The sequence below is a fragment of the Podarcis gaigeae genome (genome assembly GCF_964106915.1).
Source record: "Podarcis gaigeae genome assembly, chromosome: 8".
Classification (NCBI taxonomy): Eukaryota; Metazoa; Chordata; class Lepidosauria; order Squamata; family Lacertidae; genus Podarcis; species Podarcis gaigeae.
In genome coordinates this window covers 17,357,994-17,381,618 of record NC_139684.1, presented here as the reverse complement: position 1 = coordinate 17,381,618, position 23,625 = coordinate 17,357,994, and the positions used below count along the sequence as shown (strand labels likewise).

At 44.9% G+C, this 23,625-nt stretch overlaps 2 protein-coding genes across 5 annotated transcripts in view; one reads left to right on the top strand and one right to left on the bottom strand.

Moving 5' to 3' along the window:
- LOC310850765 (solute carrier family 2, facilitated glucose transporter member 5-like) overlaps positions 1-23,625 on the bottom strand; it is a 35,407-nt gene that overhangs the window by 7,792 nt on the left and 3,990 nt on the right. For 2 of the 4 annotated variants that reach the window (XM_083752681.1, XM_083752680.1), the window contains exons 2-9: positions 20,717-20,787; positions 19,074-19,172; positions 15,343-15,503; positions 14,211-14,335; positions 11,872-12,024; positions 11,142-11,267; positions 478-665; positions 100-210 (exon numbers count right to left, since the gene is read on the bottom strand). In XM_083752681.1, coding sequence (XP_083608807.1) covers positions 100-210; positions 478-665; positions 11,142-11,267; positions 11,872-12,024; positions 14,211-14,335; positions 15,343-15,503; positions 19,074-19,172; positions 20,717-20,752 — 999 coding nt within the window. In that variant the 5' untranslated portion in view covers positions 20,753-20,787. Of the gene's footprint in view, positions 1-99; positions 211-477; positions 666-11,141; positions 11,268-11,871; positions 12,025-14,210; positions 14,336-15,342; positions 15,504-19,073; positions 19,173-20,716; positions 20,788-21,585; positions 21,676-23,625 lie in introns of all 4 variants that reach the window. The other 2 variants (XM_083752679.1, XM_083752682.1) reach the window with 2 other exon arrangements.
- Positions 8,146-9,240, top strand: LOC310850861 (ubiquitin-conjugating enzyme E2 S). Its single transcript, XM_083752877.1, has one exon. The coding sequence runs from the start codon at positions 8,402-8,404 to the stop codon at positions 9,032-9,034; it is 633 nt and encodes a 210-aa protein (XP_083609003.1). The 5' UTR covers positions 8,146-8,401; the 3' UTR covers positions 9,035-9,240.

Below are 23,625 nucleotides of genomic sequence, written 5' to 3'. Positions count from 1 at the left end.
CAGCCTGTGTGACCAATGCTTAGGGATTATGGAGTTGTAGTCCACAATATCTGGAGCTCACCATGTTGGCGTTGATGTAGAAATGGGAGAGAATCTTACCACCAGGAGAGTTATGAACATAAGCATAATGTATATCGTTATGCTGATATACCCGACAATTTTCTTTTCTAACCCCATAGACATGTAGAGTATCTCCATATAATAGCTGGCCTGAAAAGAGAAACAGACATTCTTAGCTGAATGATGACCCCCTATCAGGATAAAGAAAAATCTGTCCATTTCAGTTTCTGTCGTTTTTTCAGTCTTAATTTCAGTTCTCCACAGAGAGCCAGTGAGGAATGGGATTTTTCACTGCTCAATATCCCACCCACCTCAAAGCAGCCAGCAATGGCGCCAGGCAGGTTTCCCTGGGGAAAACATCCTACACGCAGGAGCCATCACCAAAAAGGCCCGTTCTCCTTGGGGAGATTGCCCTACCGCGTTAATGCCAGTGAGCTGCTGCCCGCCCATCAAGACGACAGCAGAGACGAGGTGGTTCCATATGTCATCGAAGTGATACATCGTAGAGATATCCATATCTTTTTCCAATTCCTCGGAGAGGTCCTCCTCGTGAAGCTCTTCGATTTCATCCTCCACGTTGTCACAGCCCCTTAGCTTCACCAAGGCTGTGTGGAAGGAGACGACTGGATTACTAGTGCCGCAGACCACCCATGTCGGCTCAGCAGCATTTGGAGGGTTCTTAGGGCCCCCCATCCCCAGTCTGTACACACCGCCTCTTCCAGCACTTGGGGCTGGTGCCCGCTGGAACTGATTTGGCAGAGGTCAGGGAGGCCAACAGTAGAGGGCGCCAGAGCGAACGGCTGGGGGCGCTAGAGCCAATGGTAGGTAAAGCCAATGATTTCTAGCTTTGTCCCCATCTTCTTCCTCCCCCCTGCTGAGTTCAACACTGAGCCTAAGGAGAACATAGCCAGTTTATGCAGAGATTAGACTACAGCATACAATCCACAGCGCGATGCCCCGAGCTTCAGCTGGGAAGCGCGACGGGCTTCCCTAAGATAAGAACGGAACCTTCAGCGTTTGTTTTTTTTTTTAGCGCCCTTTTAAAGCGCGTTTCTTAAAAGCGTGAAGCTAGTTTTGGAGCTGGGAGGCGCCTGGATGTTTTTGGATTAAGTTTTGGAGTTCACTCGGCGGCGGAATTAAAATGGCGCAGGTAGAAAGTCGCAGGAATGAGGAAGTCTTGGTTAGTCTGACTGAGTGAGTACGATCCGAGTTTGAATTGAGAATATACGATAACACGATTGAAGGGGTTCAAGGACTTATAGAACTTTAATTGACAATAAGGATGCCAATTGAGTTTTTTTGAGTTGCACAGATATCTCATCTGCGTTGTTTACGCTGTTTACGTCGCTTCACATCTTTATATTCAGCCTTCCTGGTACCCCTACGACCTTCTTCTGAGGAAATACAGGCTGTAAGCGGTGATGAACTGTGAATTATGAGGAGTTGATGGAACACGTCAGGAGAGAGGCGGCAAAGGGGTGCTAGAGAGGCTTGAAGCGAAAAGACTTTAAAGACCTTAAGGACTTTCATTTGGCCACTCTCCCCCGTCTCTCTTTCCGGGTGGCTCCCTTAAGCGGTTGGAGTTGGAGTCGGACTTAGGGTGGATTTAAGGTGGAGGGGGGCTGTGTAGCTCCCTAATTAGTTTTTACCTGGTTTTGAACGACAAGCTCATGTTACTTGGACTTGGATCTTGATTGTGACCTGCGGAAAGGAGATCTCCAGCGGAACTAAATTGGACTAAATTGGATAATACGCCTTTAAGGTTTGAGTGCAGGTGGCTATTTTCTGCTGCCTCCGTGACTCAGGACTGGTTTGGACAATTGAAGTGGTGAGAGCGAAGTGAGAGAGAACATCTGGTCACTCCACACCTCTCCTCTTGGTACTTCTCCTTGGAGCCACTACGGAATCACCGCGCTCTGGGGTTTGGGGACTGTGTTTGTATACTGTAGCGAAGGGACGGTTTAAATTTGAGTGGAAAACTGTTTTATTTTTGCTTATAATTGGGGGTCTTAAGGGGGGAAAGAAGAAAGGAGAGGGTGAAGTAGTGAGTTTATTGAGGGAGAGACCTGGTAATGATGGGGAAGGACGGGAAGGAGGGGAAGAAAGTGGGTGGGACCCCAGGGGATAGGAAGTCGTCCCGCCAGGAAGAAATTAAAGACCTAGATAATTTATGGGCAAAAATTAAGGAGGAATTTAAGCAAAATGAATTATATATGGAAAGTAAATTAGGAGAGATACAAGAAATGATTGACAAAAAGATAGAAGGAGCAGTTGGAGAACTCTCAATTAAGATCCAAGACCTGTCTGCAAAATCCAAAATAATTGAGGAATCTAACAAAAGGCTGCAGAAAGAGATGAGAGAACAGAAAAAAGAGTCAGTGAGAATGAAAGAAGAGCTAAGAGAGCTAAATAATTTGCAAGACAGGATTTGGGATAATCTAGCCATGGCAGATATGCGGCAAAAACAGCTTCATTTAAAGTTTAGGGGAGTGGCAGAGGAAAGAAATGAGGATATAAGAGGGAAAATGATTAAGGAACTCTCTAAATGGTTAGGTCTAAAAGAAGAAGAGATAGCTCTCACTATAGAGAATGTATTTAGAATTACTAGACCCCAACATTTAAAAACTAATAAATTCTTGGGGGATTGTCTGGTGATTTTCAACTCACTGGAAATGAGAAACTTAATCTTAAGAACGAGCTACCGTAACAAGTTAAGAATTGATGGAAGGCCTATTATTATTTATAAAGAAATACCAGTTAGGCTGTTACGTAAAAGAGAAGGATATAGGCAAGTGGTAGCCGCCTTAAAGAGAAACGGGATACAATATAGATGGGAGTTCCCAGAAGGGATCGCTTTTTTCTATAAAGACAAAAAAATTAGACTGACGGATATACAGGAGGTGGAGAAGTTTATGAGAAGGTATGAAAGAGAGCTAGGAAAGGTGGAAAACAGATTAAGGGTTAGAGAAGAGGAAGAGGTGGATGAGAGAAGGAGCGGACAGGAGGAAGAACAGGGAAAGGAAGAGAGGGAGGTGGAACCAGGAGATGAAGATGATGAGGCCGTAGTGGGAGAAGGAACGGCAGAAGGAGAGGAGCTCTCTGGAAACAAAGGCATTAGATTTTAGCTCGAGACCTCGGTTAGAGGTACGGTAATAGATAAAGGTAAACAATAGCGCACACATTAAAATTTTTGTCCTGGAATGTGAACGGGCTGAACGAGAAGGCTAAAAGGAATAAAATTGAGAAATCTTTGAAAAATAAGAAGTATGACGTAATCTGCTTTCAGGAAACTCATATAGCTAAGAAACACAGACATATTTTGGTGAATAAAAAATTGGGAGTAGAGTTTATTAACTCAGAGGTAAATAAGAAAAAAGGTGTGGTGATTTACGTTAAAGAAAAATGGGAACCTACACTAATTTGTAAAGATGAGGAAGGAAGGATATTGGGGATTCAACTAAATTTCCGAGGGGAAAAAATTAATGTCGTGACGGTCTATGCCCCGAATACAAATAGAGCAGAGTTTTTTGAGAAACTTGAAAACATTCTGTTAGAGCTTGAAGTTCATAAATTAGTTCTGCTCGGAGATTTGAACGGTGTTCCAGTACCGGATTTGGACAGAAGTGAAAAGAAGGGGAAATTGAACCGGGGGAAATTGCCGAAATCCTTCGATAATCTCGAGGAGAATCTAGATTTAATTGATATCTGGAGGCATAAAAATCCCACTATTAAACAGTTTACCCACTATTCTGAACCCCATCAGAGCTGGGGCAGGATTGATCAGATCTGGGTGACAAGAGCATTATCGTTGAGAGTAACGAGATGTGAAATTCAACCCAGGACACTTTCTGATCACTGCCCCTTGGTTTTGGAAATAAAGAATGAAGTAAGGGGACAGCATAGGTGGAGGATGAATGAATATTTATTTGAAATTGAAGAAGTGACGGAAAAAGCTAAAGGTACTCTGAAAGACTATTTTGACTTAAATCTGAATAAAGACACCCCTATAGATACAGTATGGGACGCCAGTAAGGCGGTCCTGAGGGGCTTCCTAATACAACAAAATAGCTACAGAAGGAAATTAAGGGAACAAAAGAAAGAGGATATCCTTACGCAACTGAGGAACTGTGAGAGGAAATTGACCATAAACCCAGCAGATGAAGAGAGTATTCGAACCGCCAAAGTGCTGCAGTCTCAATATTCAGCTATATTAAATCAAGAGATAGAATGGAGAATTAAATTTATGAAACAGAAATATTTTGAGTCGGCAAATAAAATGGGGAAGTTACTTGCGTGGCAGTTAAGAAAAAGAAAGAAACAAAATGTGATTAACAAATTAATAATGGAGGACAACATCATAGAAGACCCAGATGAAATAGAAAAAAGGTTTATCCAATTTTTTGAAAAGCTGTATGAAAGAGGAGAAGAAGATAGTATAGAAATAAAAAACTATATAGATCAATGTGGAAGGAAATATTTAACAGAAGAGGATAGTGTACAATTGAATAGGGAGACCACAGTAGATGAGATTAAAGAAGCTATCAGTAGGATGAAGATCGGAAAGGCCCCTGGACCGGATGGTCTATCCTCAAAATACTATAAAACGTTAGGGGAATACCTAGCGCCGGTGCTTACGGACGTTATCAACAACATTTTTCAAGGAGGGAGGATACCTAACTCGTGGAAAGAGGCATATATAACTTTAATACCAAAAACGGAAACTGAAAAAACAGATATAAAAAATTATAGGCCAATTTCACTGCTAAATTGTGATTATAAGATCTTTGCAGATATTATGGCAAATAGGCTTAAGAGGTATTTAAAGAAATATATCCATAAAGATCAAGCGGGATTCCTCCCTGATAGACAACAGAAAGATAACGTCCGCCATATATTAAATATTATCGAATATTTGGATATGAGGATAGACATCCCGGCGGCTCTGATTTTTATTGATGCAGAAAAGGCCTTCGATAATGTATCCTGGGAATTCCTATTACAATGTTTGGATAAGGTAGGAATAGAAGGCCCTTTCATGGAAGGCATTAAGGCAATATACTCAGGGCAACAGGCCAGGTTGATTATTAATAATAATCTGTCCAAATCCTTTAGGATCATGAAAGGTACAAGGCAGGGATGCCCTTTGTCACCTCTGTTATTTATTATGGTTTTGGAAGTAATCGCAAATAAAATAAGGGAGGCAGCAAATGTAAGGGGAATAAGAATCGGGGAGAAAGAGTACAAACTAAAGGCTTATGCCGACGACCTGGTTCTGTCCGTAGAGAACCCCGTGGATAGTGCCAGTAGGGCAGTAGAACTTCTGGAAGATTTTGGCAAACTGTCTGGATTTAAATTAAACAGGAAGAAAACAAAAATCTTAACAAAGAATTTGGATGATCAGGATAAAAATCAGCTGGAGCAAAAGATCGGAATTAAAATAGTGAATAAAGTAAAATATCTGGGAATTTGGTTATCCCCAAAAAATATAAATCTAATGGAAGATAATTACAATAAGGTATGGCAAGAAATTAAGAAAGATTTGGACACCTGGCATAGGCTGAAATTATCATGGACAGGGAGGATGGCTGCGATTAAGATGTGTATTCTCCCGAGATTGCTATTTTTGTTCCAGAATATTCCAGTAATTAAAGGTACCACCTGTTTTAAGAATTGGCAAAAAACTCTGGCCAAGTTTATATGGCAGGGGAAAAGAGCCAGAGTCAAGTTTAAACATCTTACAGACTCAAGAGAGAGAGGTGGCTTTGCAGTCCCGAATATAAGGCTCTATTATGAGGCAGCTTGCCTATGTTGGATAAAGGACTGGGCCACCCTAAGGAACACGGATTTACTGGATCTAGAGGGCTTTAATATTAGGTTTGGTTGGCATGCCTACCTGTGGCAGGAGAAAGGTAGAATCCACGGAGGCTTTTCCAACCATATAATTAGAGGCTCACTACTTGAAGTCTGGAACAGGAATAAAAAGCTGATTGAAAGAGGTACCCCATGGTGGCTCTCCCCAGTTGATATTATTAAAATAAAAAAATTAAATATGACAGGTGAAAGGTGGACATATGAGGACCTTTTAGTCAAAACAGAAGAAGGTTGGAAGTTGAGGTCATATGATGAGTTGAAAGGCAAGGTCAAGGAGTGGTTACATCTTCACCAAATTAACGCATTGTGGGGTGAACATAAGAAACAGGGGATGAGTGAAAAAAAGTCGAGATTTCAAGTGGAAATTATAGAAAGCAATAATAAACTCCTTTCCAAAATGTATAAACAATTACTGGAATGGGACACTAGGGAGGAAGTGGTGAAGGGAGTGATGGTTAAATGGGCTAGAGATCTTGGGCATAATGTAGAATACAATAGATGGCAGATACTTTGGAAGAAAGGTATGAAGTTTACAGCATGTGCAGCACTCCGCGAAAATTTAGAGAAAATGATGTACCGTTGGTACCTGACCCCGGTAAAACTGGGGAAGATGTATAGAATAGTAGACAACATTTGCTGGAGGTGCAAAGATAAGGTAGGGACCTTCTTCCATATTTGGTGGACTTGTGATGGGGTGAAGGGATTTTGGGGACAAATTTACGAGGAGTTGAAGAAAATCTTGAAGTATAACTTTCCCAAAGCACCCGAGATGTTCCTTTTAGGTATGATCGAGGAGGAAATAAAAAATACAGACCAAACTTTCTTTCAATATGCCACAGCTGTGGCGAGGATTTTAATAGCGCAAAGATGGAAATCCCCCGATATGCCTACGATTGGAGATTGGCAAGTGAGGCTATTTCAATACATAGAGTTAGCGAGATTAACACAAAGAATTAGGCATCATAATACTGTGAAATTAAAAAATGAATGGACTAAATTTTTAAGTTATACCGAGATTAATTTGGGAATTAACAACTTAACAGCAGACGATAACTAATACCTGCGACGTTTAGAGTTATTGATAGTACAACTGCTGAAATTGTAAAAGATTATATACTCCTAAGTCGAGTTGGATGGAAGTCTATTATCTGTAAGTTTTTGAGTTTGTCTTTTTCCTTTTTTCTTCTTTGTTATTCTTTTATTTTTAATTTTTTTTTTGGTAAGTGTGTCTTGGTAAGTGTATTTTCGTTTTGGTATATGTATTTTCTATGTGGTATGTGTACTTTTTCTTAAATAAAATTTAAAAAAAAAAGACTACAGCATACAATCAATCTATATTTAACATTCTTTCAGATATCTTTACGGGGTGGTTATATGATAAGGGGTACGCGGGTGACGCTGTGGGTTAAACCACAGAGCCTAGGATTTGCCAATCAGAAGGCTGGCGGTTTGAATCCCCTCAACGGGGTGAGCTCCCGTTGCTCGGTCCCTGCTCCTGCCAATTGAGCAGTTCAAAAGCACGTCAAAGTGCAAGTAGATAAATAGGTACCGCTCTGGTGGGAAGGGAAACAGTGTTTCCGTGTGCTGCTCTGGTTCACCAGAAGCGGCTTAGTCATGCTGGCCACATGACCCGGAAGCTGTACGCCGGCTCCCTCGGCCAATAAAGCGAGATGAGCGCTGCAACCCCAGAGTCGGTCCCGACTGGACCTAAGGTTCAGGGGTCCCTTTACCTTTACTATATGACAAGGAGCATTCTCTGGTTTGCTTTTGGGTTGTTTTTACATTTTCCCTTTAACCGTTCATTCATTCCATACTTTCCTCCATCACTTTCCAAACTACCAAAAGTCAATTTTTTAAAAAAGAAGAAGAAGAAATAGGTTTGTTGTCCTAGGGCAAAATAGCATTTTAAAATCACTTTCAATGTGCAAAACTGTTCAAGGATGCACAGGAATCCCTCTTGCAAAGTAGCAGGAGTTCGGAAGGCACCCTGCAAATTTTCTTGTGCTACAACTACGTGTGGCATGGAGAAAGTGGATGAAGGGAAGCTTCTTCCTCCCTCTCTCTCTAGAATTCACCAACATCCTAGGAAGCTGAATGTTGAAAGATTCAGAACAGACAAAAGAAATGACTTAAGTGCACTACCAAACTCTCTCCTGCAGGAGACAGCGACGGCCACCAACTTGAATGGCTTTAAAAGAGGATTGGGCGATTAAAGTGAGGGTGGCATAAGCGAGTTGGTAACAGCGTGGAGAAGGAGGAGGGTGGGGGGAACATCTGGTTTCCCCCCCGTAAATGCATGGGAAAGGTGGAACTTCTTAAACCCTAGTATCTAGCGTTTTTTCAATAGGGGTAGGGGGCTCCGGACCCAGGTTAGGAGTAGGCGCACGATATTTTAGGTGTAGACTAAGGTGCGTATGTGAGCCCTCTAAAGGTTGTGCTGTTCTACAATCCTCTGTGCAGACCCTACACAATGAATTCCAATGTAGAAAATTTGCCTCCCCACGTGATTCGGCTGGTCTACAGGGAAGTCTCCACTCTGACCTCAGACCCACCCGAAGGCATCAAAGTATTCCCTAATGAGGAGGACATCACAGATGTGCAAGTTACCATTGAAGGACCTGAGGGTACCCCATATTCCGGTGGCCTCTTCCGCATGAAGCTCATCCTCGGCAAAGACTTTCCAGCTAGCCCACCCAAAGGCTACTTCCTGACCAAAATATTCCACCCCAACGTGGGAGCCAATGGCGAGATCTGCGTCAACGTCCTCAAGAAGGACTGGAAAGCGGAACTGGGCATCCGACATGTCCTGCTGACCATCAAGTGTTTGCTGATCCATCCCAATCCAGAATCGGCCCTGAACGAGGAAGCAGGGCGCCTCCTGCTGGAGAACTATGAGGAATATGCCTCCCGGGCCCGCCTCCTGACGGAGATCCATGCCCAGCCTTCGTCCGGCCTGCGCACCAAGGACCCTGCCGAGCCTTGCTCTTCTTCGGCCGGTGCCTCTGGGGAAGGCCCCATGGCTAAGAAACATGCAGGCGACAGGGACAAGAAACTGGCCTCCAAGAAGAAGACTGACAAGAAGCGAGCTCTCCGGCGGCTTTAGGGGCCAGCGGGGACGGGGTGGGGTCTGGCACACAGGGTGGGTGGGTGTGGTGGGCGTTGGGGTTCCACAAGTACATTCTCCATTTCTCCTCTCTCTTCCTCTCCCACCTTCACGTTGAGGCTGCAGTCCAAGTCTGTCTCGCCCTTGTCAGATTTTTCTTCTTTTCCGTCTTTAAGTTATTTAAATTATAAAAGCAGGAAAATCTATTAAATGCCTTTTTTTTCTTAAAAAAAAAAAAAAAAAAAAAGAGGATTGGGCAAAATCATGGAGAGGAAGGCTATAGTATCTGTTGAATGGTTTCTTTAAATGTAAAGGTTCATCATTGTTCCACCCGATGTGTATGTCTTTAAGGGGCCAGAGCCTTTACAGCTGTGAAACATAGCAGGTGCTGCTGAGTTGTATTGATTAAGCTGTCGCAATTGGGTGTAGTATATAAGGAGCAGCACCCAGCTCTCCCATTACCCTGGGGGATGGGTTGGTGGTTGGGTCTGGTTTGTTGTTAATGTATTTAGTGTAAATGGAGTTTTTGTTTTTCTTATTAAAACCTTGTTTAAGTTATTTTTGAGTCCCTTTTTAATGCATGGTCTCCCCAGCAAGCTCTCTGCAGCGCTACCATACTGCAAATACCCAACAGTATCAACCGCTGCTAGTTTTGATGGTTGTGTTCTGCCTCCATGGTTGGAGGCAGGAATGCTTCTGAATCTCAGTTGCTGGAAACCACAGGAGGGGAGAGGGCTCCTGCTCAGGTCCTGAATTGAAATTGATATGGTTTTGCAAGTATCAACACCTTCCAGTCCCTGTCTCTCTTCTCTTTTGAGACCATATTGAAAAATCAGAACTCCTATTAGAATAAACAAGTTCTGTTTTAAATACTGAAATACTAAATAAGATGGATAAAAAAAGGTACCCCTGCCCGTACGGGCCAGTCGTGACCGACTCTAGGGTTGCGCGCTCATCTCGCTCAAGAGGCTGGTAACCGGTGCCGTCCGAAGACACTTCCGGGTCACGTGGCCAGCGTGACGAAGCTGCAGCTGGCGAGCCAGCACCAGCACCGCACACGGAAACGCCGTTTACCTTCCCGCTATAAAGCGGTACCTATTTATCTACTTGCACTTAGGGGTGCTTTCGAACTGCTAGGTGGGCAGGAGCTGGGACCGAACGACAGGAGCTCACCCCGCCACGGGGATTCGAACCGCGGACCTTACGATCAGCAAGTCCTAGGCACTGAGGTTTTACCCACAGCGCCACCCGCGTCCCAAAAAAAGATGGATAACAATGTACAATAGAAAAATTTAAAAATAATACAATACAATAAATACAATTAAAAATACAATAAAAAATAAGATGGATAACAATGTACAATAGAAAAAGGAGCATGAAACTAGGTTAAAGGTGTGTGAAAGAAAGTAATAGAAGTGGAAAGAAATTGCAGTTGAGTAGATTGGAAGTCTAACACAAAGGTGGGATGAGGGGTGGTGGATGGTGATAGGAAAAGGAATTATCTGTGGGATTGAGTGTAGGTACGTTTGAACATTTTTAACAATTGTATGAAATGTATGCTTGTATGCTTGTATATTTGCAATATGTGTGTATTAATGTTGAATTATTTTAATTAAAAAAAATTTAAAAATGAAATTGAAATACTTTATTGTCACTTGTACAACTTGTATACAGTGAGATTACACGAGCACACCCCCCCCCCCACTCAGCTCTCTTGGTCTTAATACCCCTCGTTTACTGACACACACACCAAACCAGAAAGTCAGTTGCCCTGTTGTTATCTTTTCATTCAGCAGCCTAACAGCCCACGGATAGAAGCTGTTCTTTACCCTGTTGGTGCGACTCATCATGCTTCTATATCTTCTGCTTGTTCCTTCTCATTGGCCACTGTGAGAACAGGATGGTGAACTAGATGGGTCATTGGCCTGATCCAGGAGGCTCTTATTAGGCTGCCTTGCACAGAAAGTGAAAACAGCAGCGCTTTTGGTGCTCACTCACTTTGGTGGGTCTACTCTAATTCGCGGCATACAACCCTGGGCTTAAAGGTTTGGGGAACAAAGACTGATGATAATAACCACATCCACATGTTTTTCCATTCAGTTTCTACCTTCTCTGGCTGCTTTTTCGTCATGCCTCTGAATCAGGAGGTACCGAGGACTTTCGGGGAAGAAGGGCAGGAAGATGAGCTGAAATAATGCCGGAACCCCACTGAGGCTCAGCAGGAATGGCCAACCTGCACACAGATGGTAAGAGACATGAAATGTGATAGCACAACTAGGTGGCTAATCCATAGACCAGAGACAGTATCTGGCCCCCGCCAAGGTGTGTGTTGGCCCCCGCCCAGCTCCGCCACCTCAGTGTGAATTTCTTTTTTTAAAAAATCATTTTTATGGTGTTTTCGTTATAAACAATAACAAAAAAAAGCAAACAATGACTGGATAGGAATAACCAGACAATATAAACCAAACATTATAGGAGCAAGGCATAAACCTGAAGACCATTGTTATAAGAATTTTAAGGTCTCAAATATAGAGTAAATATTCATAAATGCACACATATCTAAATATATGAACCATGTGTCTGAAATAGTACAAGAGAGCAATCATGAAGCCATTTTGACTCCCCCAATGACCTTAAATATTCCTCTGCAGTCAGGGAGGCAAATGGGGAAAGCCTTCCCGTTGTCTTTTGCTTACAAATCCTGTCTTAAGGGCGTATTTGTGTATGAATAGGGTGAGCGTGTGACCTGGATTCAGGAACTTAAGCATTAACCACCACAAAAGAATGCCCAGGTGCCCAGGTGTCAAGAGGCCAAAAGGGGCATCTCTCAGACTTACCTTCTTGGGTCCCTAGGAGTTTGTCAAGGCCAAATATGCGAGCCATCAGGCTACCAAATATGATAAAGAAATGGCCAGTGATGGCTATGGCTCCTCGCAGGTTTTCGGGGGCAATCTCTGTGAGGTACATGGGAACCACGCTGAAGGAGATCCCTGTTGACAAGGTAAAAAAAAAAAAAGACAAATGAATGTGCATAGGCTACGCACAGAAGCATCTGAACATATTCCTGGGTTGGCAGGCAAAGCAAAGTCCTACTCAGAGCAGACTGTTACAAAAGCTGGGTGCCTGCCCCTCCCTCTGCCAAGCGGTGGCAAGAGTCCATCGGGTCCCAGGCACACATCCAGGGTCTGTGTCCCTTTGGAGAACGTGGCGAAGACGGTTGTGCTTCAAGAAATATGGTTCATTCACCTATTTACACCTTCCGTCTGCATGGAGGAAGTCTGGATTTTACAACATGGCCCACAGGGAACATTTCACCTCCCTCTCCAAGACAGGTAAAGGTAATGGGACCCCTGACCACGAGGTCCAGTCGTGGCTGACTCTGGGGTTGCGGTGCTCATCTCGCTTTATTGGCCGAGGAGCTGGCGTACAGCTTCCGGGTCATGTGGCCAGCATGACTAAGCCGCTTCTGGTGAACCAGAGCTGCGCACTGAAATGTCGTTTACCTTCCCGCTGGAGTGGTACCTATTTATCTACTTCCACTTTGACATGCTTTTGAACTGCTCGGTTGGCAGGAGCTGGGACCAATCAACGGGAGCTCACCCCATTGCGGGGATTCAAACCGCCGACCTTCTGATCGGCAGGTCGTAGGCTCTGTAGATCTCAGCGTTTTTTTGTCCCTTCTTCCTCCCAGAAAACCCCTTGCCCTCCCCCAGAGCAGTTACCCTGGCAACTTTCCAAATCCCCAGTCTCTGTTCACACCTGGGGGCAACAGGGGAGTTCCATTGTCTTGTTAATGGTCTCTGTTGTACTCTTGATAGCTGTAGCTATCAAGATTGATTTGCATAAACCAGCCCAGAATTTCCTTGTCTGGCCCAGCTCTGCAGTTGGTGTCTTAGTCCATATCCCAATTAATCTAAATCGGAAGATTTCCTTCATTCCTAGGGCTTAGGAGGATTCCCTCTCCCACCCGTGCCCCCAGATCTATAACAAGACTCATTGGACTGTTGCCAAGCAGGTGTTGATTTCTTTTTTCCATTTCTGAAAATATTTAGGGCATTTATAACAAAAAGACAGAGTGCTTTTTTTCTTTAAAAATATTTAGGGGTGCTCTCATTTTCCTACTCATATTGAAATACTGCCCCTCAATGAGGCCAAACTTAGATTCACAAAATGTTTAGGAGTAAGCGTAACCCTTCGTCCACCCAGAAGAAAAGCACTGAAAATACATAAAAACATACAATACAAACTGTGTACAAAAAGGTTAAAAGACACTTAGTGTAGCTCAAAGTAGACCTGTTGGAAATTATTTAATTATTTCACAAAAAGTATATAATACTTTTTTAAAAAACAAAAACCAACCTTAAAGCAGCCTTATAGCAGCAGTTTACAAAAAGAATAGAACAATGAAATTATTTATAACCTTCAAAAAAAGGGAAAAGGATTTAAATCATCGATAAGCTAAAAGTCACATTGAAACACACATGCCAAAAAGTGTCTGCTTGACATCAATAGGCAGTGAGTTCCAAAGTGTAGGTAAAAAAACAATTTCTTGGCAAACGCAGAATCAAACCTGCAACTGTGCCAGTTCTGCAGATCAAAGTGATCAAGTGGGCATATATGGGGTAATATGATCTGATAGGTACTAATAAACCTACAGTAAGTGAGCCATGCCCATTATCTTCAATGGGTCTACTCTGAGTAGGACTAGTCTTGGACCAACAACCCGTTGAAGTGAATGGACACGGCTCACTGAAATTTATTAATTTCAGTGGGTCTCCTATGAGTATAACTTAGCTGGGAAAACCTTGGGAAGTTGTGGGCTCTCCTTGGAGGTTTTGAAAGCAGAGGTTGAATGCTCATCTGTTACGGATGCTTTAGCTGAGATTCCTGCCTTGCAGGGGTTGGACTAGATGACCCCCTGGGGGCCCTTTCCATGTATGATTCTTTTCCCGCCCCTATGACCAAGGACCACTATACAGCTGTCTGTAGGAAGCAAAGCAGCCACCCCCAAAACATTTGCAGACACAAAACAGTAAACCAGCCAATACCACCCCAATACAATCACGATCACAATAATTGTGAATGCACAATATACAGGATGTCTGGAGAGGCCCAGGTCAAAGGAAGTGCATCACCAGCATATATATTTAAACAACACCTCCTGTCTCCGACTCACCTGCACATATTCCAATAACCAAACGTGAAAAGATGATGAACTCAAAGGAGTGCACTGCTCTGGAGCAGCCCATGAGGACAGCAGAGATTATGGCCAAAATATTATTCACCTGCAAAGTACGTTTTCTGAAAAGGCAAAGGGGAAAAGGGCAGGGTGGATACTGATGGATGTATAAAAGCAGATGGGAAAGTATCAGGCAGAGGAAATTGCAACTGCTATGCTACTCTTGCTGCTGCTACAATTTAATTACTGGTACGTTGTCCTGGTTTCGTTAATTGTTGGAAAGGCCAAGCAGCTTATCTCCCTAGCATCTCCACATAGGACTAAGAACACCCCTGTTCTGATTCCCTCGGAGAGCTGCTGCCAGTCAGTGTGGGTCAGTATTCTTTGACTTTAGGTGTTGCTGAACTGCTGCACCCACCATCGCTGACCATTGATTAAACTGGTTTGGGAATGATGGGAGTTGTAGTCCAACGATTTTGGGGGAGCCAAGGTCAAAGAACACTGGCGTAAACCACACTGAGCTGGGGAGCTGCTGCCAGTCAGTGTAGACAATACTGAGCTAGGTGGACCATTTGTCTTAAAGGAGAGATAATAGCTCAGCAGTATGAGCGCCTGCTTTGCAAGCAGAAGATCCCAGGTTCAATCCCTGGCGTCTCCAGGTAGGGTGAGGAATCTCCCCTGTTTGAAAGCCTGCAGAGCTGCTGCCAGTCAGTGTTGGCAATACTAGATAGGCCAATGGCCTCATTGAGCATAAGACAGCTTCCTATGCTTTGATGTAGATTCTTTTCCTGTAAAAGAATGGATCAGGAGAAGCCACACAACCTTTCCCCTCCAATGCCCTCCCCATAGTGCTTTCATAGACCCTGGGATAAGAAGGTCATTCACTAGGATTGCCAGATCTCCAGGTTCGTCCGCCCCCCTCCAGGCAGTAGAGGGAAAGTTTGAATCTCCAGGTGGCAAGAAAGAAAGCAAAATAGAGAGACTAACAAGACTATGTGTGTTGCTTGTACACTTCAGTTTTTGCAAGACTGCCAGTTACTGCACAGATTCTCATGGTGGGGTATCTGCCCTACTTCACGCCTTCCTTTTCTCTCCCAATTAACCTCCATCTCCAGAGTTATCACTGTACCTGCCACAATTATCTGCCAGAGGAGCCACCAAAAGAGACCCAACCATGCCTCCGACTGGGAAGAATGAAACTGTCAGACCCCACTGGAACAGGAGCAAGCTGTGGTCTATGCTGATGTGATTCCTCCATCGGTAGGTCTCGTTGTAAAAGCTTTTAATGAACTAGGAGAGAAGAGCGTGCAACGGTCAGCATCAGGGTCTTCTTCCTGCACATTAAGCCACAGTAAACCATGGTTTGGGGGCCAGGCAGATCTGACCAGGAGGGGCAAGGCAGCCTTGACTACCGTGTTTGTGGTTCTTGTTCAACATCCTTGTGTGACACTCTCTCAACCCCCGTTTGAAGCACATGGCTTTCCCCAAAGCATCCTTGGGACTGTACAGTGGTACCCACCTAGCAGTTCGAAAGCACGTCAAAGTGCAAGTAGATAAATAGGAACCGCTCCGGCGGGAAGGTAAACGGCGTTTCCATGCGCTGCTCTGGTTCGCCAGAAGCAGCTTTGTCATGCTGGCCACATGACCCAGAAGCTGTACGCCGGCTCCCTCGGCCAATAAAGCGAGATGAGCGCCGCAACCCCAGAGTCGTCCGCGACTGGACCTAATAGTCAGAGGTCCCTTTACCTTCACCTCGGGTTACATATGCTTCAGGTTACAGACTCCGCTAACCCAGAAATAGTACCCTGGGTTAAGAAATTTGCTTCAGGATGAGAACAGAAATCGTGCTCCGGTGGCACGGCAGCAGCAGGAGGCCCCATTAGCTAAAGTGGTGCTTCAGGTTAAGAACAGTTTTAAGTTAAGAACGGACCTCCGGAACAAATTAAGTACTTAACCAAGGTACCACTGTAGTTGGTTAAGGGTTCTGGAAACTGTAGCTCTGCAAAAGGGGAGAACAACAGTTCCCAGGATTCTTTGGGGGAAGTCATGTCCTTTAAATGTGCAGTAAATATATAGTTTACAGAGCCTAGGACTTGCCGATCAGAAGATCGGTGGTTCGAATCCCCGCAACGGGGTGAGCTCCCGTTGCTCGGTCCCTGCTCCTGCCCACCTAGCAGTTCGAAAGCACGTCAAACTGCAAGTAGATAAATAGGTACCGCTCCAGCAGGAAGGTAAACGGCGTTTCCATGCGCTGCTCTGGTTCGCCAGAAGTGGCTTAGTCATGCTGGCCACATGACCCGGAAGCTGTACGCTGGCTCCCTCGGCCAATAAAGCAAGATGAGTGCCGCAACCCCAGAGTCGGTGACGACTGGACCTAATGGTCAGGGGTCCCTTTACCTTTACCTTTAAATATATAGTGCGGATCTTTCCACCATGAAGGGAGAAAACATGTCTAGGTGTGGATTAGCGTATCGATGGACTGTGTTACTCACCTGAACCTTCTGTCTCTCTGCTTCTTATTAAACCTATTGTGTGCAAGTGGTCCAAGGTCCCATTCCCCCCTCCCCCATCTTCTGCAAATGACAGAACAAATACCAGAAATGTCTGTGCTAAATAGAAAAAGGTAGAACATTTGCACTGACCCCCTGCAAGGAGTTGCCCACACTGCAAGGCTGTTGTGCCTCCTCTCCCTCAGCCATTCCACCAGTGGGAAAGATGGGAAGCTGAGCTCGCTCCATCAGCTTTGCCCCAAAGCTCAGCTCCATCCTCCTGCCCCTGAACTGTGCCACAGCGTAGTGGAGCACAGGGGTGGTTGCCCTGGGCGCAAAATTGTTAGGGTCGCAAAATTTTAACACCTGGTGCTGCCTTAATACAGCTGTGTGCTTCTGTCGCTTCTCCATGCAAACCAGGAAGTGACCTCCCCAGAGAAACGATTCTTCTTTTCTTATCTCAGTGACTGCAATCTCCTGATTGATGCAGACATTAGGCATAGCTGTCAACTTACAGATTTGAAAATAAGGGACCGGCAGACTCGAAAATAAGGGATCAGCAGCCCAAATAAGGGATTTTCCAAGCACAGGTATGTTCAACTTCTGAGCCCCTCCAAGCCAAAGGGAGAAAGCCCAGCCAGCAGCCAAACGAAGCCTCAAGCGGTGGTTCCCACAGCACAGCAACCCGGCAAAGGGGATGCAGCAAGGAAAACCACCATCATCTCTCCGCTGGGAAGCGCTGAGCAAAGGCGAGTTCCCAGGCAACGCGGCCGATTTGATTGGCACAAGGCATGAAAGCTCCACCCCCCAGTCGTTCTTAGACTCCTTATTGGGTGAGCAACGCAGCCAAGCAACACAGTTGGAGCCTCCCTCCTCCCTGGCCGCAGGGAGGGAGGGAGAGGAGCTGCTTCCTTTGAAACCTGGGAAATTTAAGGGACATCATCAATAAGGGACAGCAGCGGGACACAGCACTGGGATAAGGGACTTTCCCGCCAAATAAGGGACGGTTGACAGCCATGCCATTAGGCAGTTGAATGTGCATGCCATTTCCCTCCCTCCCTTTCCCATATGGCCCCGGACACTGGCAGCCCATGCTACACCACTGCTGTTCCCGCTGGTCATTAGATGAACTCCCATTGAAGAATTGGTGCCTGAATTTTATTTCCCTGTGCCCTTCCCTCCCTGTCCTTTTTCCTTGCATGTTGTGAATTTATATTGTAAGCCTGCAAGCAGGGATTGTTTTGTTCTAATCAACTGCCCGTAAGCCTCTCTGGGAGTCCTGTTGACTAAAGAATAGAAACATCATAACTAGATACTGGAGACCTGTCAGGAGTAAGCATGGACCAATGGTACCAAATAAAGTGGTACTTCAGGTTAAGTACTTAATTCGTTCCAGAGGTTCGTTCTTAACCTGAAACTGTTCTTAACCTGAAGCACCACTTTAGCTAATGGGGCCTACTGCTGTCGCCACGCTGCCAGAGCACGATTTCTGTTCTCATCCTGAAGCAAAGTTCTTAACTCAAGGTACTATTTCTGGGTTAGCGGAGTCTGTAACCTGAAGCGCCTGTAACCTGAAGTGTATGTAACCTGAGGTACCACTGTAGTATGGGAAACAGCCTTATTAGAAAAACTAACCAATAAACTGAATCTGTAAAGGTAAAGGTAAAGGTACCCCTGCCCGTACGGGCCAGTCTTGACAGACTCTGGGGTTGTGCGCCCATCTCACTCAAGAGGCCAGGGGCCAGCGCTGTCCGGAGACACTTCCGGGTCACGTGGCCAGCGTGACATTGCTGCTCTGGCGAGCCAGAGCCGCACACGGAAACGCCGTTTACCTTCCCGCTGGTAAGCGGTCCCTATTTATCTACTTGCACCCGGAGGTGCTTTCGAACTGCTAGGTTGGCAGGCGCTGGGACCGAGCAGCGGGAGCGCACCCCGCCGCAGGGATTCGAACCGCCAACCTTTCGATCAGCAAGTCCTAGGCGCTGAGGCTTTAACCCACAGCGCCACCTGCGTCCCCTAAAAACTGAATCTGACACTGGCACAAATAGAAGAAGACGCCTTCACCCCAGTATGGCTCCCCTTTATCACACACACAGCCCAACAAGACAATGACAAAAATCCACCAACAGCATACAAATCAATATGGCTAACCTGATCCAAAACACCCATCCACCCCACTCACACATGAAAACAAAGACCACCACAGTCAACCACAAATGAACAACCACACCCTAGGCCAACCCCTACCTCTCTCACCACCAAAGGAACACAAGCGAACAGCAAAGAACCTACACAAGCAACGCTGACACCAAACCCTACATATATTAAGAATAGCGTGCGAATGCTCTGAATAAATAATAACAGACCATACCTCTGCTGCGTAGTTGATCACAAAGACGTTGTAGCCATATTGGAAAGACGATCCAAAACCAGCAGTCATTGCAGCTAGCACCAGGATACTTGTCAGTTTCTATTGGAAAAGAGTGGAAGAAACCATGAATTTTAGCGTACGGGATCCAACTGCCATAAATATTTGTTAGCTCCTGATGCATGACACGTTTGCATGAAAACACGCCTTGCAGGTCTTGATGATAATGAAAATTCGATCTTGCTAGAATTTAGGGTTGCCATACGTCCAGAATTTCCCAGACATAGCTGGGATTTGGCCATCTGTAACAGTGGCCAGGCGGAAAAATGCAGAAAAGTCTGGGGAAATCCGGACATATGGCAACCCATGTTGGAAATGTAATTTTTGGTGAATTTCCTTAAAAATAGCTCAAAAACATCATTTTTTGTTTTGAGATTGTGCGAAGCAAGCTCCACAACTTTGCAAAAAAAATAAATATTTTCACTTTTTGAAATACGCCCCCCTCCCCGGCAGTAGATAAGCAAAACAAAGGAAATGAGTCTTCTTACCAGTTAGAAACTTTAATGATGACAGCGAAAGAACAAAGAATCCTTGTCCTAAGCATGGTGGTGCTCCCAGTTAAGGGTTCCACCCACTTCATCCCTAGTCATCCACATCACTACTGTGTCTTGTAACCTGATCTCATAACCACTGTGGTTTCTGTGCTGCCACCTTATCAGCTCTTCTTTACCTTGGGCTGAGCAGATGAATGCTTTCCAGAGACAGTGAATCTGTTAACCCTCTCTCTTCCAGTGTTTCTTCTCCTAGCTGTTCCCCATTTCCCAGCTTCTGCCTTCTGAACCATGTCCATCTGCAAACCACTGTTCCAAATTTATACTGTCCTCCTGCTCCTGGGAACATTCAAGATCCGGATCAGGGGGAGGGGGAGACTCCCACCATTCCTCCTCCATGCAGCCCTACTTAGCACGGTCCCTGACACATGGCAACTCAATTTCTAAGCCTCACTAGATACATAGAATCACAGGCCTGCAAGGGACCCCATGGAAATTATCCAGACTGACCCCCTCAAGCTTGCAACATTATTATAGGCTTACATGTCATTGCCATCCTGGAAAACAGTTGTACCTCATATTCATCAGGGCTGGGTGCCGTGTGGCCTTTTAGATATTGCTGTACTCCAGCTCCCATAATCTCTTGCCACACCAACTGGGGCTGATGGAGTCCAACAACATCTAAAGGCAGCCTTGTATCAGGAGGTTTTTAACGTCTGATGTTTTGTTATGGTTTTTTATATGTGTTGGAAGCTACCCAGAGTGGCTGGGAGAACCAAATCATGTCAACAGGGCATAAATAATAAAATTATTATTATTATTATTATTATTATTATTATTATTATTATTAAGAGTCTGGCAGATGTCCCCCTTCTCTGCTCTAGATAGGGTTGCCATATTTCAAGAAATACAAATCCGGACACAAAAAGTTGTTGAGCTTTGGGAAAGTTTCAAAAACCCAGACATTTTGCTGATTACCCAACACACACGCCCTGGACGCTGATGCCATCATTGGAATCCCGGATGTACGGCAACCCTACTTTAGATGGCCAATGATTTATAAACGCAACTGGATAGAGCACTCTCCCAACTCACCCTTTCAGTGGGTTTGTCTTCCTCTTCGCTTTTCATTCTCTCTGAAGCAGGGCTCAGTAACCAGGGCTCAGCTGTGGGAGAGGAATTAACAGTCGATGAGCAATATTCAGAAAAGAAACTGCAAATGTATAAAACAATGCCAAACCAAGCAGAAGGACACAGCAACAAAATTACTAAAAACGGTTTCAGGATTTAGCCACTCTGGAAGAACTGGGTGCATTCTGATCTGAAATGAGTGAAGAAGCATAAAACACATCCCCCCTGGCAATTTCCATAACAAGAGTTTGATTTTTAAAAAATATTGAATACATCACAATAAAAAGTGTAATACACAAGAGCAGGGGTAGGCAACCTAAGGCCCATGGGCCAAATGTGGCCCACGGGGGCCGTTTAACCGGCCTGCGAGCCACCCCTGAACTGAGCCGCCCGCTTGGCGAGTCCCCACGTGCTGCACTAAACTGGTGCAGGGTGGCGCGGGGACTCGTTTCAGCGGTGCCGAAAATCACATCTGTTCAGACGCAGACACTGAAAATCGCGGCTGCACGTGTTTGATCCGGCCCACAGAGGGATCTCCACTGGAGCGAACCCAGTCGAGGTAAACCTTGCCAACCCATGCACAAGAGCATGCCATGCAGGGGACTGTGCTAGATGATCTTTGGGGATCCCTTCCTAGTCTATAGAATTAGAACAGAATCATAGAACTGTAGAGTTGGAAGGGACCCTGAGGATCATCTAGTCCAACCCCCTGCAATGCGAGAACATGCAGCTGGTCCATACAGGGATCGAACCTGCAACCTTGGTGTTATCAACACCATGGTCTAACCAACTGAGCTATCCAGGCTCAGGCTCTATGTGTTATTGATACTCACTCTCCAGATTCACAGGGTCATTTTGTTGGACCTGTTCCATATCTGCTATTGGGCCCCCGGAGCACAGATTCACACTAAGTGGCAATCAACCTTGCAGGATTCAAAAGGAATTATTTGAAATGCATATGCAGGACAAAGGTACGGAGCAATAAGCTCGCAATCTGCACACCCCAGTCAGGGTGTGCCCACTTTTTATAGACTATACAAAAAAAACCAGAGAGTGAGACTTTACATTCTTATCCAATCAGGCTCTAACATTCCATGTTTCTCCTTTTGAAGGTTAACACTTCTTAATTTACTCATTTTTCATTTGTCTGCCTGCTACGGCCTTCCTTTTTTTTAATATATATTTTATTAAGGTTTTTAAACATAAATGCAAAGATAAAGAACAGTGTAGCATATGTCATAACATACTTTCTTAACTTCTTAGGACTCCCTCACATCTCCCGCTCCCACTTGCATCATTGTCAATTCTTGCCCGCAATTTATCATCTTGTTTACAATCTTGTGTCACATTCATTTAACTATAGTCTGTTAATTCTCCAATAGGTTTATAATTTTTCCTCAGCTTACTTATCATCTTAATTTCATCTAATTTAGTGGTGCACAATTATTTATGATCTAGCATCCTTTCTTAACATTCAACCAAATTGTAATGTTTTTTAAAATAAATCTTAAATTTCTTCCAGTCTTCTTCAACCCTCTCCTCTCCCAGGTCTCGGATTCTGCCAGTCATCTCGGCCAGTTCCATGTAGTCCATCAGTTGCATCTGCCACTCTTCCAGTGTGGGTCGGCCTTCCCTGTCTTATAACAGTTGCTTTGTTTGTCTGCCTGGTTATGTAACAGTGGCTTTGATAACAGCATGCTGGAATTTATATTTCTGAGGCCCTTCAATTTGTGTTGACAATAAGGTTTGCTAGTTTAACCTCCCCTTCAGTGCTCCAGAGTGAAGGCTCTGCAATGCTTTCGAACAGAGAATGGTTTATAGCAGGGGAAGGCAACCTAAGGCCCGGGGGCCGGATGCAGCAGCCCGGATCCAATCGCCTTCTCAATCCGGCCCATGGATGGTCCGGGAATCAGTGTGTTTTTCCATGGGTAGAATGTGTGCTTTTATTTAAAATGCATCTCTGGGTTATTTGTGAGGCATAGGAATTTGTTCATATATTTTTTTTCAAAATATAGTCCGGCCCACCACAAGGCCCATGGCCTAAAAAGGTTGCTGACACCTGGTTTATAGGATGGAGAGGCAGGGGGATATTATTAGGAGGCTGTTGAGTAAAATAATAAAAGTGTGAAAACAAAGGTCCATCTGGACCAGCATCCGCTAGCAAGCCACCTCCAAGAAGCTCATAAGGAGGGTATGGATATTAACTTGGTCCTCTTCTTTGACCACCAGCATCTTAGTCCAGTGGTCATCACACATATGTGATGACAAATCTCAAATTCACACTTGGAATATTTAAGCAAAGCCAGAAGCTTTGCCAAGTTGTAGTCAAAGAGGGGTTGCTGGAGCCCATTTGGACTGGTAGGGCTGAAGGCAGGAAGCCCAGTACATGAATTAATGGATTGCATGGATAGTTGCAAAACCTGCCTACAGGGCTGTAGCTCTGTAGTATAGCATCTTCCTCCTATCCAGAAGATCCCAGGTTCAATCCCCAGCATCTGCAGGCTTGGCTGGGAGGGACCCTTGCCTGAAGCTCTGGAGAGGTGCTGCCAGACGGTGTAGACAACACAGATCTAGATGGCCCAGTGGTGTGATTCAGTAGAAAGCAGCTTCCTATGTCCAGAGAGCTTCCAAGCTAAGGAATGCACACGGCCGAGCGTTAACTCTTTATTGTCACTCAGAGTTGCTTCTACAGCTCTGCAAAACTATGCACACTAGTCTAGGCAGTCATTCCCAGGTCTATGATCTATGGAGCAGTTGCAGCAACTGGGGACCACTCCCCCTCCACCAGTTTATGTACCTTCCCCCAATGAGCTATGTGTGCTTAGCCAGAGACTATGCCTGTGTGGAAGCTGCCTCTGCTCTTCTCACTTCAG